General features: G+C 45.7%; 2 protein-coding genes across 3 annotated transcripts; one reads left to right on the top strand and one right to left on the bottom strand.

Annotated features, from left to right (window-relative positions):
• Window positions 1-564: 564 nt before the first annotated feature.
• LOC124076432 (glutamine synthetase-like) lies at window positions 565-9,041 on the bottom strand. The gene is made up of 4 exons (XM_046420337.2): window positions 8,922-9,041; window positions 6,104-6,478; window positions 5,148-5,198; window positions 565-3,052 (listed from the first exon to the last, which is right to left on the bottom strand). The coding sequence occupies exons 1-4, from the start codon at window positions 9,039-9,041 to the stop codon at window positions 2,018-2,020; spliced, it is 1,581 nt and encodes a 526-aa protein (XP_046276293.1). The 3' UTR covers window positions 565-2,017.
• On the top strand, window positions 6,321-16,516 carry Snx11 (sorting nexin 11). Of its 2 annotated transcripts, XM_046420548.2 has the most exons (8): window positions 6,342-6,439; window positions 8,733-8,792; window positions 9,679-9,733; window positions 10,191-10,277; window positions 10,621-10,721; window positions 13,087-13,182; window positions 13,424-13,636; window positions 14,705-16,516. In XM_046420548.2, the coding sequence occupies exons 3-8, from the start codon at window positions 9,692-9,694 to the stop codon at window positions 14,976-14,978; spliced, it is 813 nt and encodes a 270-aa protein (XP_046276504.1). In that variant the 5' UTR covers window positions 6,342-6,439; window positions 8,733-8,792; window positions 9,679-9,691; the 3' UTR covers window positions 14,979-16,516. The 2 variants fall into 2 exon arrangements, with proteins under 2 accessions (XP_046276503.1, XP_046276504.1); XM_046420547.2 differs by lacking the exon at window positions 8,733-8,792 and having other exon boundaries at window positions 6,321-6,439.
• Window positions 16,517-18,070: the final 1,554 nt, after the last annotated feature.

Genomic DNA, 18,070 nt, shown 5'->3' with positions numbered 1-18,070 from the left:
TCAAGTGGTAGCGTGCTTGCCTGGCATGCATGTGGCCCGGGTTCGATCCTCAGCACCACATACAAAGATGTTGTGTCTGCCGAAAACTAAAAAATAAATATTAAGAAATTAAAAATAAAAAAAAAACACAGGGGGCTATGGTTATGAAGGCAATTATGACAATTAAGGGGGACAGGAATGGACGGAGCATCTGCCAGATTCCACAAGAAAAAGGCCACCTGGACCCTTGAGACTCAAGTTGTTCTTTGTGTCTCGGATGTCTTCCTGAAGGGCCTTTATCTCATCTCTAACAACACTGATTGATTTACATAAAAACAGCACTCCTCTTGGAGAAATATACATAATCCACCCTGTTCTGCCTTGAGTAACTGTAGTCCTCCTCTGTTTTGGAGAACCACTCCTGGTAAAGAATCTAACTGGGTTTGGAGAGTGAGAATGGATTCAGTCACTTGTTCCATGTCACTTACAAGCTGTGGAGAAAGACTTTTATTTTATTTTATTTTATTTTTTGGCATGTAAGTTTTTTTTTTTTTAAACAATCACAAAGAAACAAGTCAGAAGAGATCTTATGTTAGGTTGATTTATAAGCGCTGCTCTGGGCAGTTACAGTTTGTTTACAACAAGAAGTTATCTAACTCTAACATACTGTACACGGCAATTAGAAGTTGTCATGGCAAGAGAAAACCACAGCTGGCCTGCTGTGGCCAGCACAAAAACCAGGGAACAGTAGGGGAAATGCAAATGGAGAGGGGGCTTGTTTATTATAAAAGAAAAAAGGAATAACTCCTTAGGAATCTTAACAAAGAAAGGAATATTCTGCACTGGGAGGAAAGACACTAGGATACAACATTACAAGTATTTTCACTCCAGCCCTGTCCCCAACTCCTCCAAGAGGAGAGTGGAAAGAGATGGTTGAAGCAGACAATTTTGAAAAATTAGACTTCGAAATCCTACAAATTTGATTAAAATCTAAACTTCTGTTTTGCTTTTAAAAAATTTAATGTATCAAAAGGCCTGCTTTAGTGACATGCTAGTTTCACCAAAAAAATAACCCAAGGCCTTCTGCAGGAACGCTCTCATGTGGGCCAGCCAACTCGCTCCCAGAAACCCATGGACAATTATGCGGGTCTTAAGCCTCGCCACTGGGCTCAGGTGACCACCAGTAATGTCATTCACCTGGCAGCCGTCCAGGGTCCACCTCCTTAAGAAGGGTGGACAGGGCAGGGCGACCCTAAAGTGGTAATGAAGACTAAGCGCCCCTAGTAAACTTTCCCAGTACCACACTCCCCACCCCTGCTCCAAAGGATCTCCTTTATTTCTAAACCAAAGTATTTGCCTCAAATTTAGCACCCAGGGACCAGGATGGTTTCCTCCCTTAGAAAAACACATACCCACACACCCATAATTTTTTTGTTTTTATATTTAAATATAAAAATACTACTCTGCTTTGTGTTATAAATGAAGGACCAAGCACTAAGATCTTTTTCTTTAAGACAGGGCTTTCTATTAGTTTACCCAGCTTTGTGTCCTGGGAAGGGAATGCAGCCCCAAGCAAGGGAAGTGCTGCAGTAGGAGACCAGGGCATTTCCCTCGCTGACTGCCACCCCACCTTCTCTATAGTTACAGCTTACGAAATAGAGCTTTCCACACGAGGGGGAATTCTAACCTAACCTCACCTGGCCTCCTCTTTCAGCAACCTTGAAGAAAATGTACCTCCCTGCTCCCCCAGAACATGCTGCATCCCACAGCCATGCCTAACAGACAGGCACCCCTTCCCACTAGCGCATTAAAAAAAAGCCTCACTGACAAGAAAAAGGGGCTGGGGGTGAAGAGATTAAAAACGTAACACCTCTATCCTGGCCAAAGAAAGCAAGATTAACTGGGCATGAGGAATAAAAAAAGACCTTGATATTCCACCCTTTGAGTTACAATGGGGACAAGCGGGATAACACAGAGGGTGAAGAGTTGGAGTGGGAGGCAGAACTAGGAGGGGCTTGAAGGCTGAGGTCTAGTCCATTTAGTTTTTGTATTGGAAGGGTTCATCTCCGGTTTCATTGAGAAGACACGTGCGGATGAGGGCTTCTGTCACTGAACAGGGGTCACAGTTGGCAGAGGGGCGACGGTCTTCAAAGTAACCCCTCCTCTCCTGGCCGACAGTCCGGGGAATGTGGATGCTGGCACTACGGTTGGCCACGCCAGCAGAAAAGTCGTTGATGTTGGAGGTTTCGTGGAATCCAGTTAGGCGCCGGGCATTGTCCAGGCCCCCCTTGGGATCATAGGCACGAATGTGGTACTGGTGCCGCTTGCTTAGTTTCTCAATGGCCTCCTCAATGTATTTCAGACCATTCTCCTCCATCATGGCCTTGGTACTAAAGTTGGTGTGGCAGCCGGCACCATTCCAGTTTCCAGGAATGGGCTTGGGATCAAAGGTAGCTATCACTCCAAAGTCTTCACATACGCGATGCAAGATGAAACGGGCCACCCAGAGATGATCTCCCATGTGGATTCCTTCACAAGGTCCTATTTGGAATTCCCACTGGGCAGGCATGACCTCAGCATTTGTCCCCGTAATCATGACTCCAGCATACAAGCAGGCCCGGTAATGAGCTTCCACAATGTCCCTGCCATAGGCTTTGTCTGCTCCCACGCCACAGTAATATGGACCTTGGGGACCAGGAAAGCCATTAGAAGGCCAACCAAAGGGATGACCATCTGTGCCCATGAGAGTGTATTCCTGTTCCATTCCAAACCAGGGATGCTGGTTGCTCACCATTTCCATTATCCGTTTACAGGTGTGCCTTAAATTGGTCTCTGCAGGCTTTCGGTTGTACTTGAAAACTTCACAGAACACTAGCTTGTTGGGATCCTTGGGGAAGGGGTCCCGAAACATGGCAGCAGGTACAAGATACATGTCACTATTGGAGCCTTCAGACTGAAAAATACTAGAGCCATCAAAATTCCACTCAGGCAACTCTTCTACACTCTTGGGCTCAGAGTCCAGGGTGCGAGTCTTGCAGCGAAGTCCTTCTCCAGTACCATCAATCGAGAAAGACTTTTAAATGACACTAGAGAGGTGGTGACTCCTGCAGTGCCCATAGCTAGACCAGCAGATATGCCTGGAGTGGCTATGTGGGGCATAATCTGGACAGCCCTTTTTGTTCTGGCCCTTGTCTTTCCAATTAGGGGTATCTCTATTTCTTCATCTCCAGGGATGAGATCTACGGCTGGGAATAAGAGAACTGGGATACATGTCCCTTTCCACTTGGGGGTAAACAATTATATATAGTAGTGCTGCAAAGGAGGGAGACATTTTGGGTTTTTAAGCAGCATATGTTGTTAGTAGGCTGAATCCATAGTAAGGACTGGTTGTAGCCCAACCCAGGGATTTTTCCTACCTCTGTAGTGCCATTTGATATCAGACAAATTGATGCTGGCTGAAACAGTTCTACTCCCGAAATTTTTGGCCCAGTGTTCTTTACTTGGCTAGAGCAGTTGAGAGGATTATCTGTAAAATTTACAGCGACTGCTAGGGTAGTGGAAAATCCAGGTTTTAGGCACATCCAACAACCTAATGCTAAGGGGCTGCTGGTGAGATTTAATACCAGGTGAGCTGAGGTGACTACCCTTTCAGGAAGGGGTTCTTAAGAAAATTGACAAGTTTGGCTTTCGGGATTTAAAGGTGGGATTGAGAATGGCATGTAGCCACTGAGTGATCCCGGTAGCTAGTAGAGTGTTTTTGGCTTGGTCCTGGACTCCTCCCCCGTCAGATATCAACCCAGTAGAATAATAATTCCAACAGAACTGAATGGGTTGATAACTTGAATCTTTCCAATAATTTTCCCAAGGGCAGGTCACCCTGGTGGTGGGTTGTTTAGCCTTTCCGGTCCAGTAAACACTTCCCCCATAAGAACACTTAGAGGCTGACTGATAGCATGAGGAATGGACAGTTCCATAACTAACAAAACTTCTAGGTGTTTTAGTTTTCCCGCTAGTCCCGCAGTCATTGGGGCAAGCAGGTGTAGCAGCTATTGTAAGGGGAACTAAGGCAGCTAGGGAAAATATTATGAATCCTGAATAAGTCTTAGCTTTAAAGGGTTGTTGGTCTGATGAATGGTCCATTTGTCTGCCCTTTCCTTGGTGGGGTCGGGAGCAGGTGCTGGCTTGAGGTGTGTCCAGTGGATCCAGGCTGTCTTCCCGGCTACTTTTACTGCTGTGGGAGTTGTCAGGATCATGGTCCATGGTCCCGTCCACCTTAGCTCCAGAGAAGTGGTAGGCAGCCTTTTAATGTATATACACCAGATCTTTGGGTTGGAAGGGGTGTACGTCCTTCGTGCTGTTGGAAACATGGACTTTAGCATTTGTAAGGGGAGCAAGGGCACCGGGACAGGACCAGTGTAAGTAAGGGGTTCTGGTTCGGGTGTGAGAAGGGTCCAATGGCCCCCTGGTCATATTGGGGAGTCTGGTCTGGGTAGGGCGGAGGAGGGGCGGTTGGATGAGGTTCTTCTTCATCTGCTGCTGGGAGGACAGGAGGGGAGTCTGATTTACCGGGCGCAGGTTTAGGCTTAGTGACTAATATAATTCTGCACCTTCTGGAATGGGCTCTGTCATCAGGAAAACACCTTTTTAGCCATCGGAGTTTCTCAGAATATCAATCCAGACTTGAATGTATGGAATTTGGTCGGGGTGGCCGGGTTTTCGAAATACGAAATATGACCGCTGGAACCCCCCATGGCTAAGGTTAGGTTTATGGAACTTTCCGAAGGCCCATCCCACATCAAAGAAGGGCCAGTCAATCTCACAGAACTTTCTCAAGTTGAAACCATCCATTGAGGTTCCATAGTCAGTTGTCCTCCTTTGGAAATCCTGAAAATTATTTAAGAAACAGGTTAAACGGGTACATGTGTTGTTTCCTATAGAGTTTCCTTGTCCCATGATGCCCGGTACAGGAAAAAGGCCTGAGAGAGAACCCCGGTTAGGAGACCAAAAAGGGCCCAGACGCACACACAACAGATGACCAGATAGACACAGAACAGATTAGGCCACACTGGGAGGCCCCCAGTGGGACAGGAGCGACGTCTGTCCTGTCCCGGGACTTGGTGTGAGCGACTGCGTCCAGTCTGATCTTGTCCCCAACCGAGTTAACTCACCGGACAGAGAAACAGACGGTCGAAGTTCGGGGGTCCGGGGGTGGTTAGGGACTTTTTCAAAACGGAGAGAGGCTAAGGCACATCTCTTAGGCAATCTGGGCTGCGAACCGTGGGAGTAATGGGATCTTGCTGGGCCTCCAGAATGTTATATCCCGCCAGTAAATCCCCTTAATAATAAAATAGTCTACACAGGGTCAGCAGTATTCCAATGGGAAGCCTTTATTACCGGCCGGGGCTCGCTCCACAGTAAAGGAGGGCGGCCCCCAATCCATGTCAGGGCTGGGGTTAGAAAGGGAAAAACCGCAAAGCTCGGTGTAGGTGGCATCTTTCTCTTGTCCTAGCAGCTTACTGCCAAGCAAGCGACTTACAAAAGCAAATTTTTGCGGTCAGCCAGGGGTCCTAGTTCCTCCCTTGACCTGGTTACACCCACTTTATTATTATTTTTTTTAATATTTTATTTTTTAGTTTTCGGCGGACACAACATCTTTGTTCGTATGTGGTGCTGAGGATCGAACCCGGGCCACACGCATGCCAGGCGAGCGCGCTACCGCTTGAGCCACATCCCCAGCCCCATACCCACTTTACATAATAACTATTTTCCTTCTTTGGTGATTATTCCTGGAATCAGTCGCCATCTTGGGGTCAGGTTTGCCATCACAGTTTCTGCGAGTCACTGAGAGGTGCTGGGCCCTTTCAACTTCAGTTTTCGGGTTAATCTGTGGCTTTTGGAATCAGAGTGGGAATTCCCTTGATAGCTCCACTGGGGAACTGCAGGTTATGGGGTCCAAGCTGGGCTCTCTCGGAATTTAGCGAGGCTACAGAAATATGGGTGTTTTCTCCCCTGAACCTCCCATACCACAAACTGCCCTTTACACAACTGGAACCACAGTGACACCGGCGAGAACGTCTCAGCTCCCGGGGACCCAGGATGCTTCTTGAACATTGATTGGCTGTACTTGACGGCGGTGGGCGGGACGAGGCTCCGGATTGGTTGTCAGTACCCATTCGTTACCTCTCACACTGTGCCCGCGCCCGCCCTGCAGCTGAGTTGAGAGGCCGCCAACTCCAGTCCCGGGACTAGGCTGGGCGTAACCTCGTCCTGGGAGCAGGTAGCCACTGAGAGCCCGGGCCTGCAGGGGCGGGGCGTCCTGGGTACCCGTGATTGGCGCGTCCAGAGTCGTCTCCCGTCGTGCACCGCGGCACCGGCGACTCACCCGGAAGGAGAAGCGGTGACTCGGGATATATGGTGGGGTGCTGGCGGTGTCGCTGTGGGGAGCTGGTGCTGCTCTCAGGTGAGGGGGCGTGGGCAGGGTCCCGGGGAGTTGGTGCAGCTTTCAGGTGCGGGGGCGTGGGCTGGAGTGTCGATAGTGGCACTTGGATGTCAGCCTCGCTTGACAACTTCGCCACTCGAAATGAAGGCGAGGACTTGTTGGAGATCCAAGAAAGGAAACCTGGCTTTTCGGTTTACTTTGCAAGTATAGGGTATCTTCCTTCCCACTCCCCAAGCTTAATCCGGAAAGGAAAAGGACCGTGTAACTCTTTTGCTCCTAGTTTGTTAAGAATGGTAGAGGAGTTGCTATAGTAAAAGAGTTTGGGGACATTTACCAAGGCGGCTAGGACTGGGGTGGGGCAATGTGATAGCAGGTAGTTTACTCCAACACAAAGAACTTGACCTAGATTGTGTTGGCCTTGGTCACTTACAAGTGGAAGGAGGAACCGGTGACAGGTGAACAAAAAGATGCACGGTTGAAGTCACACAGAGTTTGGTCAGTCAGGAACTTGCTCTAACACCTGTTGGTATTTAGGAAGAACTTTTTGAGTTTCCATTTGCCATGTGGCACCAAGGGTTCAAGAATAACTAAGAAAGGATGAGAATCTCGGCCTACTCTACTTTTTTAGCCTGTTTTGGTTTTAACTTTTATTTTGAAGTAGTTTAAATGGGAGATAGAATGGTGAGGCACAGGCCTCAAATTGCTACCTTGAGTTGTTAACTTTGGAATGCTTTAAAAGGAATCTAGTTTGTGAACAATCAGGTTCTCACCTAGAGTAAAGGACACTTTGAAAGTGATTGAAAGAGCCCCAAAAAAGCCTGTGAAATTAGCACTAAGTTCTGTAACTGGGAGGGTCACTGAGTCTATCCTTTGAATCATGCACAGATCAATCTCCTATTTATAGAGCTAAGTGTGAGAGAACTTCCTGCTTCTCCTTGAAGGGCAGAACTGAGCTTCATTTCTTTTGAGGAGTGGCATCCATAAGAAGGAGCTGATGGATAAAGTGGTTGCTAGGAATTGTCACTTGGGGTCTATGTTTTTATATTTGTTCATATTTTTTTTTTTTAAAGAGAGTGGGGGAGAGAGAGAGAGAATTTTTTAATATTTATTTTTTAGTTCTCGGCTGACACAACATCTTTGTACGTGGTGCTGAGGATCGAACCCGGGCCGCACGCATGCCAGGCGAGCGCGCTACCGCTTGAGCCACATCCCCAGCCCCTTTGTTCATATTTTTAAGGAAAGTTACAACCAAAACTTTGTCAGTGCCCTTTAAACCTAGATTTAAGTATACAGCATCTCGGGGTCCTGGGTTTTTTTTTTTTTTTTTAAGGCAGTATATAACTACTTGTTTTTAAGTGATGTTGGCCCCAAAGGAAAAGAACTTCCACATGGAGGTGTTGCAGGTCCCTACCAAAATACTCCTTAAGACCAAAGATGTGATGACCTTTCAGTTACTAAATTATGCTTCTGAATTTGGTGTACCTTTCAAGGCACAGGAGATATGTGAGCTCCACTGAGTATGTGGATGACTATGGCTTCATTGTCATTATTTTTCCTATCTTTACTTTCATGAAAAGACACTTTAGAATATTTGATTCACTGTTCCTGTGCTGGCAATTTACCAAATGCTTGAAAAGAGAAGAGCAAATGAATTTTTTGAAAACAAGGTTAATTGTTCACAGAAAGTATGTCTGCTCTTCTTGGTCACAGCCGTTTGATTCCTTACATATGGAAAGCTATACATGGGTTGTTAGGGAATTGGAATTTCTTTCTTTTTTGTTTGTTTCATAATAATAATTTACTAATAATAAAGGAAATCATATAATTGTCACACAAAAGGCATTTGAAGGAATTGGAATTTTTTACCTTTCAGTTCAAGACCCCTTGGAGGTAGTGACTGCATTAAATGAAAAATCAGATTGTCAGCAAGAATACTGTTTAATATGGTATTAAAATTGCAAAACCTTGGGTTTACTCCACAGTGTAGCCCAATTTTGTCATCTACCATGTAGCTTTGTCTCTGCATGCAATGTCTGTCTGTAGAGAGACCTTCTGGTATATTGGAAAGAATTGCAAAAGCTGTTTGCTCTGCTAATTTCTTGCTGTAAATGAGTTCTCCTTCTTTTGAAATGTTAGCCTTGTGTTAGCAAAACATAAAATAGAAGGAAACTCATTACACACTCTTCTAATGGTAAGGCAGAACTAATAAGAGAATGTGTTTAAAATTAATTGTGGGACTGTAAAAATGAGTGGGTGTGTGAATGGGCATGGGGGGGAGGAAAGGGAGAGCTTCGAGATAGTCTTGTTTTCCCAGGAGTCAGCCCGGATCATTTGTTGGCAGTACATATTGGCTGAAGTCAGTTTTCATTTCAAGGTAAATTGGAAAGGGAAATTAAACCTTATTGTTCCGCTCTTAAGAGAGAGGAAGGGGGTGGAGGCAGCAGCCAGAGAGGATGCTGTTGGAGTGGTTCTAGGAGTAACAAGATTAGTGCTGTATTTTAACAGAAGGTGACATCATGGGCCCCTTTGGACTTGAGTAACCCTGTGCTGCAGCCTTCATGGTCCCCTTGTCGGAGTGGGCGATGTCGCTATACATGTAAACTACCACACTGGGGGAAATCATGGGCTTAGGCTTTAATGAATCTTTACAAAGGAGCAGAATGCATCCTGACTCAACCTGCGCAGCTGTGGGGTGCTTGGGCAGAGGTACAAACCGGATGGCATGTCGAGAGAGAGGAAATGATTAGAACTATTGGCTCCAGTTCCAGAGAACAGATTCCATAAAGGAAGGTTGCAACTGGGCAGCCCACTCAGGTGCTCCCTGGAGCATTCCAGCTTCATGATTCACCTGTTGGGAGGTGACTGTGGTTAGCAAGACAAAAGAAAGAGATTCAGGAGCATTGGTATTTGTGGGAATGCGGTTGTCTCTAAATAGCCAGGAGGGGGCACTGTTAGGCTCATTTTCAAAGCTGTACTCCCAGCGCCCACTAGACCTGCTGCACCCACAGTCCTCAAGGCAAGAGTTTCTGTTTTCAACTGAACCTGCCTTTCTGGTTGTCTGAGACAAACTCAGCAGATCCCAGTGTACTTTATGTAGAGATGGCTTTGTAGAGGAGGGTCCCAGAAGGGGTCTAAGAAGGGAAGCAAATCCCTCAGGGGGACTCTCTTAAAAGTTTTTGCGTTTTGCCCTGGCAAAGAGCAATAAAAATAGAGGCATATTAACTAACCATGATTATTCCTATATCCTCTGTCCCTCTTAGATGTTTTCTTCCAATGGGTGTTTGGTGTAGGATGTCAGAGAACCAAGAGCAGGAGGTAAGAATGGTCTCCAGGAATGGGTGGGTAGCAGGTGGAGGGGGTGTGAGGGGGCAGTGAAGACACAAAGGTGCAAATCATTGCTCAGTGGTGTTCTTTCCACTATAATACCTTGGTGGTTCTTATGAGCTCAAAATAAAGCTAGGAGAAGGAAATCAATAGCAGCAGCATTGCTGAAAAGTGAGGCTCCATTTTGACAAACTTTTCCACTAGTTGGAAAGTATTGGAATGTAAGTTTCTTGAGGACAGAGATTTTTGTGTCTTGTTCACACTCTGTTCCCAATACCTAGGATTGTGTTGGACACATAGTAGATACTTAGTAAATATTTGTGGAATTGAGTGAATGAAGAAATGGTTGAAAATTGGTGTTGGAAGGGAAAAATCTGGCAACCTGTGTTCCTAAAGCTATCTTGCTGTGTGGCTAAGCTGAAGCTGAGGGAGCATTTTTTACCTACAGGAAGTGATCACTGTGCGTGTTCAGGACCCCCGCGTGCAGAATGAGGGCTCCTGGAATTCTTATGTGGATTATAAGATATTCCTCCACGTGAGTGCGTCAAAATTCTGTATTGGGGTCAACATTTTCTAGGACTGAGGGCTTGTGCTGAGGTGGAACCGGTTTGTGGGTGTTTCCAGTGACCCAAGACAGAAAACTTGGAAGAAAAGAACGGAGGGAGGAGAGGGAGGAGCTTGAGGTATTGCTTTCAGGCTGCCCGGTGGCATCTTGCTCTGCTGGGGACCCCAATCATGACTGTGACTAGATAGCTTGGTTCCTCAACGGAAGTGCTGATGGGGAGCTCATGTGAACTTAGTCTTTTTCCACTTAACTCCTTTCACATACTTCCTCCACTGTTTCAAAATAAAAACTAAATTTTAAACACTTCCTGCAGACCAACAGCAAGGCTTTTACTGCAAAAACTTCCTGTGTGCGACGCCGCTACCGAGAGTTTGTGTGGCTGAGAAAACAGCTCCAGAGGAATGCTGGTTTGGTGTGAGTTTGCTCTTGCTTCCTTCTTGGGTCTGAGTCAGGCTTTTTAGGTGCTTACTTGGAAATTTGGAGTTGACAGTGAAGAGAACTTGAAACATGCTGGGAACTAAAGAGACTATGAAATGTCTCCTTTTTTGGTACTGGGGATTGAACTCAGGGGCACTCACACTGAGCTATATCCCCAGCCCTATTTTGTATTATATTTAGAGACAGGGTCTCATTGAGTTGCTTAGCACTCTGCCATTGCTGAGATTGGTTTTGACCTCACAATCCTCCTGTCTCAGCCTCCTGAGCTGCTGGGATTACAGGCGTGTGCTACTGTACCTGGCTCTTTTAATATTTTTTTTTAGTTGTCAGTGGACCCTTATTTTATTTATTTATATGTGGTGCTGAGACTTGAACTCAGGGCCTCACACGTGCTAGGCAAGTGTTCTACCACTGAGCCACAACCCCAGCGCCCAGCCTTTTTTATTTTGAGACAGGGCCTTGATAAATTTCTGAGGCTGGCTTTGAACTTTTGATCCTCCTTCCTCAGCCTCCAGAGTTTTTGAGATAACAGGCATATGCCACTATGCCTGGGGATTGAACCCAGATTGAACCCAGGGGCGCTTAACCACTGAGCCACATCCCCAACCGTTTTTATTTTTTTATTTCGACATAGGGTCTCATGGAGGCTTAGGGCCTTGCTAAATTGCTGAGGCTGGCTTAAACTTTCAATCCTTCTGTCTCAACCTCCTGAGCTGCTGGGTTACAGGCGTGTGCCACTGCACTCAGCTTATATTGTTTTAATGTACTTCTTAGTCTAAGGTTTAACAGACGTACTGCTAGAATTTTATATGTGCTTATCACTAGTTATCAGGAAATTTTAAACACCTGGGCTCATTTGACAAGAATGTTCTTATTCATTTGATATGTAAAAATGTCATTTTTTTTTCCTTTTAAGTATAGCACTCCTTTTCCAGAGATACACCAGAACTTTAGGAAAGACAGTTATTATTCACTTCTCACTCACTCCCCTTGTTACATTCTAAAAGTGGAGAGAATGAGAATAGTGATTTCCATTCAGCTCAGGAGGTTGAGAATGGACACCCAAATGCTAGGTGGTAATGGATGGATGGCCTGTTGAATGACCTACTCCAGGAGGCCTGTTTTTTTGTTTTATTTTGTGGTATTAGGAATTGAACCCAGAGATCCATGCATGCTAGACAAGTGCTCTGCTACTCAACTATATCCCCAACCCTTTTATTTTGAGGTAGATTCTTACTAAATTGCCCATAGTGGTCTCAAATTTGTGATTCCTGCTTCAGACTCCCAAGTAGCTGACCTTATAGTATGTGCCACCACAACTGAGCCTGACTGGCCTGTTGTTTTTTTTAAAAGTATGTGTTATATAGCCAGGTGTGGTGGTGCTACTTGGGAGACTGAGGCAGGATGATCACAAGTTCACTGCCAGCCTGAGCAACTAGTGAGACACTGTTTCAAAATAAAAACTAAAAAGGGCTGGGGATTCAGCTCAGTGGTAGAGTGTACCTGGGTTCAATCCCTCATACTCTAAAAAAAAGTATATCTGGGCATGGTGGTGCATGCCTATAATCCCAGTGGTTCAGGAGGCTGAGACAGGAGGATTGCAAGTTCAAAGCCAGTCTTAGCAACTTATGAAATAAGTTGAAATAACTTGGTCCAAAAAAAAAAAAAATACTATTGTATTTCCTAAGAGAGGCTAGAAGCTAGGAAAGTTTAAAGAGTTGGTGGATGACTTACTTCAACTCAGCCACTTTTAGAAAATTTCAGGCATGAGACTTTGTGTGTCCATTTTATTTATTTATTTTTTATTTTGAGACAGGGTCTTATTAAGTTGCTGAGGCTGGCCTCAAACTAATAATCCTCCTGCCTCAGCCTCACAAGTTGCTGAAATTAGAGGTGTGTACTATTGCACCTGTGTGGTTTTTCGAGTATTAAATGAAATGTTTGTTAATGATGAGCATAGTGCCTGACATACAGCGCTTATAAGTATAAGCTAATTGTATTGATTTGGCATCTTTTCAGGGAATACTTTTTTTTTGGGGGGGGGTACCAGGCATTGAACCCTGGGGATGCTTAACTACTGAGCCACATCCCCAACTCTTTTTATCGTTTGAGATACGGTCTCGCTAAATTGCTGAGGCTGTTTTTGAACTTTCAACACAGGGTCTTGCTAAGTTTCTAAGGCTGATTTTGAACTCGTGCTCCTTCTGCCTCAGCCTCCTGAGCCACTAAGATTACAGGCATGTACCAGTGCTCCCGGCTTCAGGGAGTCCTTGATCAGAAACTGGAGTGACTCTCTTGGATATTACCTTTATCTTGGATGTTACATTCTATGACTCCACAGGCCTGTACCTGAACTTCCTGGCAAGTCAGCCTTTTTTGGCAGCTCGGATGAGTTCATTGAGAAGCGACGACAAGGTCTGCAGCACTTCCTGGAAAAGTGAGTGGATATGCAGAGCTACCCCTGGCTGCCAGGGTAGTGGTGGGGTGGGGGTGGGGGCAGCAAAAGGCGCCAGAGGGGATGTAAACCCTGCCCTGTTTATGGAGGCACATTTGTGCTGGGCACTTTTTCTTGTGCCCTCATATCCTCAGTGCTCACTGGCTAGAAGATCATCAGAGAAAGAGATGGTGAGCAGTTCCTCAGGGTGATGCTCTGTGTTGTGCTCCCTGTGTCACTTCAGGGTCCTGCAGAGTGTAGTCCTCCTATCAGACAGTCAGTTGCACCTCTTCCTGCAAAGCCAGCTCTCAGTACCTGAGATAGAAGCCTGTGTTCAGGGCCGAAGCCCTATGACTGTTTCTGATGCCATTCTTCACTATGCTATGTCAAACTGTGGCTGGGCCCAGGAAGAGAGGTCGAGCGCCTCTCACTTGGCTAAAGGAGACCAGCCTAACAGGTAATTGGAGTGTTTCTTTGAGATATCTGGGGTTGGGGTTACTGCCTTGGCCAGTAGGGTGTCTGTTAGGGAAAGAAATGTTACAGTGGCCTTTCAAAAGACCTTATTCTCTGAGTGCATGATTCTCTCATCCTGAATGGGTAGCAGGGTCTCTTATTGAAACCCAGGGAGAAAAAGGGGGAAGGCTTTCTTATTTATAATATTTTTTACCTGCCTCCTCTTTCAATAAGAACTTTATTGATACAAAATTCACCTTTTGTTTTGTTTTGTTCTTTTGTTTTGGTGGTTTTAGGCATTGAACCAGGGCCTTGTACATGCTATCATGCTCTAGCACTGAGCCATATCCCCAGCCCTTTTTATTTTTATTTTGAGACAGTCTCATCAAGTTGCCCAGGCTGGCCTTGAACTTGTTATTCTCTTGCCTCTGCCTCTTGAGTAGCTGGGATTATAGATGTATGCCACTACACCTGACTAAAATTTACCTTTTTAGTAGTTTTTAGTAAATTCACAGAGTCACTATTGTTGATTTGAGAATATTTTCATGTTCTGAAAAAAGAAACCCTGCACCCATGAGAGTGACTCTGACTCTCCATTCCTCCACTGGCAACCATGAGTCTACTTTCTGTGAATTTTCCTACTAGGACAGTTCACACATGAGGAGTCATACATGGTTTTGCATAACTGTTTTTTTTTTCCACTTAGTGTAATATTTTCCCAAGTTCATCCATATTGTAGCATGGTAGCAGTACTTTATTCTCTTTTATGACTGAAAAATATTTCATTGCATGAATATACCACCTTTGGTTTATTTATTCCCTAGGCCCACCCATTCTTTTTTTTTTTTTTTTGGTCACAGGGGTACTTAACCACTGAGCACATCCCAAGTCATTTTTATTTTTTATCTTGAGACAGGGTCTTACTAAGTTGCTGAGGCTGATTTTGAATTTGTGCTCCTCCTGCCTTAGCCTCCCAAGCTACTGGATTACAGGCGTGTAACCACCATGTCTGGGTGCATTCATTTTTGCTTCTCTGTTCATAAGTTTCTATTCCTTTTTCCCTCTTTTCCAGTTGCTGTTTTCTTCCAAGATCAGGGAAGAGGAACTCTCCCTCACCACCTCCCAGTGAAGAGAAGGACCCTTTAGAAGTGTGGGTTCCTGTGGTTGACTCTGAGGCTCCTTCCTTGGAAAGTCCCACCCTGCCACCTCAATCTTCATTGTCATGCTGTGATTTTTCAAGATCTGATGAGGAAACCTCTGCTCTCCAGCCTGTGAGGAAGGCTATGGGAAGGGACCATGCTGTGCCTTTGGACCTGGATCAGTTAGACTCAGTTTGGGAAAAGTGAGCTCTGTTCTGTTCTTCTCTGCTCTGCTCTGCTCTGCTTTGAGGCAGATGAAGGAGATGCAGGCCATGAGTTTTGGGCACAGGGCAGGTGTGGGGGAAGTCAGGCTGCTTAGCATCTGACAGTTGCCTCTGCTCTGGTTGGCTACATAGAGGTTGGTTGTGACTGTCCTTCATGCCTCTTCCATAGGAACAGACACCACACACTTGTTTGTAAGTTAGGCCAGAGGTTGTTGGTTTTGAATGGAACCCTGTTTTTACTGTTGCAGGAGTTGAGTTTCTTCAGGTGTTTGTTTATAGGCTCAGGAGCACTGCCTCTAGTGACTGGTTTTTGGGACCTATATGTGGTAGATTCTAAGCTGCCAGATTGAATATTGTCCCAACAGGGATGCTTATATAGTTATATTTCCATCTTGGCTGGCATCAGTTTTTGCTGCAGCCCCTGGAGCACTTTGTTTTAGAGAGGCTGGCCTCTCTCATTTACCTCTTAGAATGACTTCCATCACTAATACCACTGAATGGAACTGGTGCTGTGACTCTTGTTGCTGGCATTTCCAGTGGATCCCAGGACCTCAGTTGGGCTAAGTGGAGCCTAAGAGCCATGCGTAGCTTATGGCTCATGAGAGAGAAGGGGTGGTCAGAGGAAAAGGCAGCATATCAGGGGCTTTGTTTTGGAAAAGGTTGTCCTGGGCTGTCACTGCCTTCTGCTTATAAAGCAGAACCTTGGTTATCTTTTCTGCAAGATCAAAGTGGGTTCTTTTCTTTTTTGAATTCTTCTCCTTTAGTAATAGCTCCCTACCCCCAGGGCTTCATCCGCCACTGAGTCCCTCTGCTGTGTTGCAGGGAGGCTGTATATTAGTATGTTCAGTCCAGTGGGGCATCCGGGCTTTGTTTCTGCCTGGAAAAGAGGGCTCTGGGGATGGAGATGAGAAACAACATGCCTTCCTTCAGACAATGAGGCATTCTGCCCTCCTGCTGCCATAATTCCTCTCCACTGAGAGCCAGAGCTGATAGGAGCAGTGCTGCTGGCTTCCTGCATTGCTCTGCTCTCGGGTTCATGTGTGTGGCTTTTACCCCTCTAGCCCACTCCTCCCCCCTCTAGTGAACCTGCCTGTCGGTGGTTTCTTTTACTACCAGCCTCTGTTGTGGGACTGTCATGGCATTTAGTTCAGAGTTGAGGGGCTTTGGCCTGAAATAAAATGCAAGTATTTAAGACTGTTGTTGCAATTTGTGTCTAACAAGCTGTAGCAGAGAAGGAGGGAGTGAGGGCTGGCAGTAGTTACTTTCATAAATCATGAATTTATCAGCATGGAAATAATGGTTCAGGACTGTGCACTGTAGCTCTCCTGCATTGTGTGTGAGCTCAAGTTCACCACTGGAGGAAGGATTGTCTTCCAAATACTCAGGATCCAGCTCTTCTCACAGTTCTGGGCATGAACCTTGTTAGGTATAATTTACCTGATGCTGCTTCCATCCTCGAAGCCTGTCTGAGGTGCCAGGTGCTAAAAGAGAAATAAAGTTTGTCAACAGGCAGATGCAAAACCCTGGCTGGTATTCATCCTTCTTTCCTGCCCACCTCCCCTGGGTCTCTTCTTTATATGATGCAGCAGAGCAAGGCAAGAATAGAGAACCTACAGAGGCAAATCCAAAATGTCAAAAGAAGTTCATTTAAAAGGGGAAAAAAACTCCATACACAACCCTCACAAAAACCCGACAGATGCTAAGCTAATGGCATCCGCTCTGCTGATTGGTGGGGATGGCTCATGAATATTAATGAGTCCAATGCTCCAAATGGTGCAGCTGTGAACCCAGCTGTGCCTGAAGCTCTCTGATCTCGAAACTTCCAGACAGGAGCCGGAGGTGGTCTGTGTCAATTCCCTACTCAGCCAAAAAACAGCAAGCTGGGTTGGCCTTCTTCTGTTCGCCCTTCTCTTCCTGGAGTTGGTGCTCAGCAACTAGTTGTGCCAGCAGGCTGGGCTGCTAGGACAGCAGGCACTGTTCAAAGACGTGGATGTGATTTTTCTGACTCCCAGCTTTTTTAACGGTCCATTAGCAGCAGAGCATACAACACCTCAGTTAATCTGCGGCCAGCGCTGGCCCCTCTTGGTCTTGTGATGAGTTGAGTATGGGCTGTGGAAGGAGATGAACTAAGGAGAGAGCTTTCCTAATAACATGGGCCTGTGTACCAGAAAAACAGCAAAGCTTGACTTTCCTCTTCATCCAGACAAGCACCATATGCCCCCCTTGTGTATTTCTTGCCCTGTGTGTGCTCAGGTCTGTGCAGCACAGCTGGATGACTTCTATGAAATGGGAGTTGCTAGCTGGGGTGAGGGGATGGCCCATTGAGCTGTTTTGTAGAATGAAATTATTTTTTGTTTAGATTTGCGGTGTAAGGCAGGGTCAGAGCCTGCTTTAGTCATATTTTCTCTGCTAGCTACTTCCCTAGTCCAAGTCTAGTCTTCTGTTACCTAGGAAAAGTGATCTAAGCTCAGAGGTAGGGATTATTTGGTGGAAGTTTGTATGTTGGGGTCGGGGGAAGGGGTTAGGTTTTCTTAAAAAGAGTAAGTTTTATATGAATCACTTTATTTGACCTTCTCAATGCCCAATGAGGAAGGAAGGTAGGGACTTTTTATACTCAATTTCTGACTGAGCAAGCTGAGCTGAATGTGACTATTAAGTATGTTTGGCTGGACATTGTGGTTCCTGCTTTGGGAGGTTGAGGCAGGAAGATAGCATGGGTGAGGCCAGCCTTGGCAATTTAGCAAGACCCCGTGTCGAAATTTAAAAAAAAATTAAAAATTTAAAAGGGCTGGGGTCGTGGCTCAGTGATAGAGAACTTGCCTAGCATATGTGAGGCCCTGAGTTCAATCCCTAGTAACACTGAGACACACACACACACACACACACACACATGCCTAGGCCCTACTCCAGACCAGTTCAGTCAGTACTTCTCAGTCTCCCAAATAGCTGGGATTACAGGTGTGTGCAAATTTGCCAGGCCAAAGACTTTTTTTTTTTTTTTTTGCAGTGCTGGGGATCAAGCCCAGGGTCTCTCACATGCTAGGTGAGCACTCTACTATTGAACTACGTACATTC

Source organism: Marmota monax, unplaced genomic scaffold (genome assembly GCF_021218885.2).
Source record: "Marmota monax isolate L192 unplaced genomic scaffold, Marmota_monax_Labrador192_F-V1.1 WCK01_AAM20220418_F8-fsc00064, whole genome shotgun sequence".
NCBI lineage: Eukaryota > Metazoa > Chordata > Mammalia > Rodentia > Sciuridae > Marmota > Marmota monax.
This window is presented reverse-complemented; position numbering and strand designations above follow the sequence as displayed.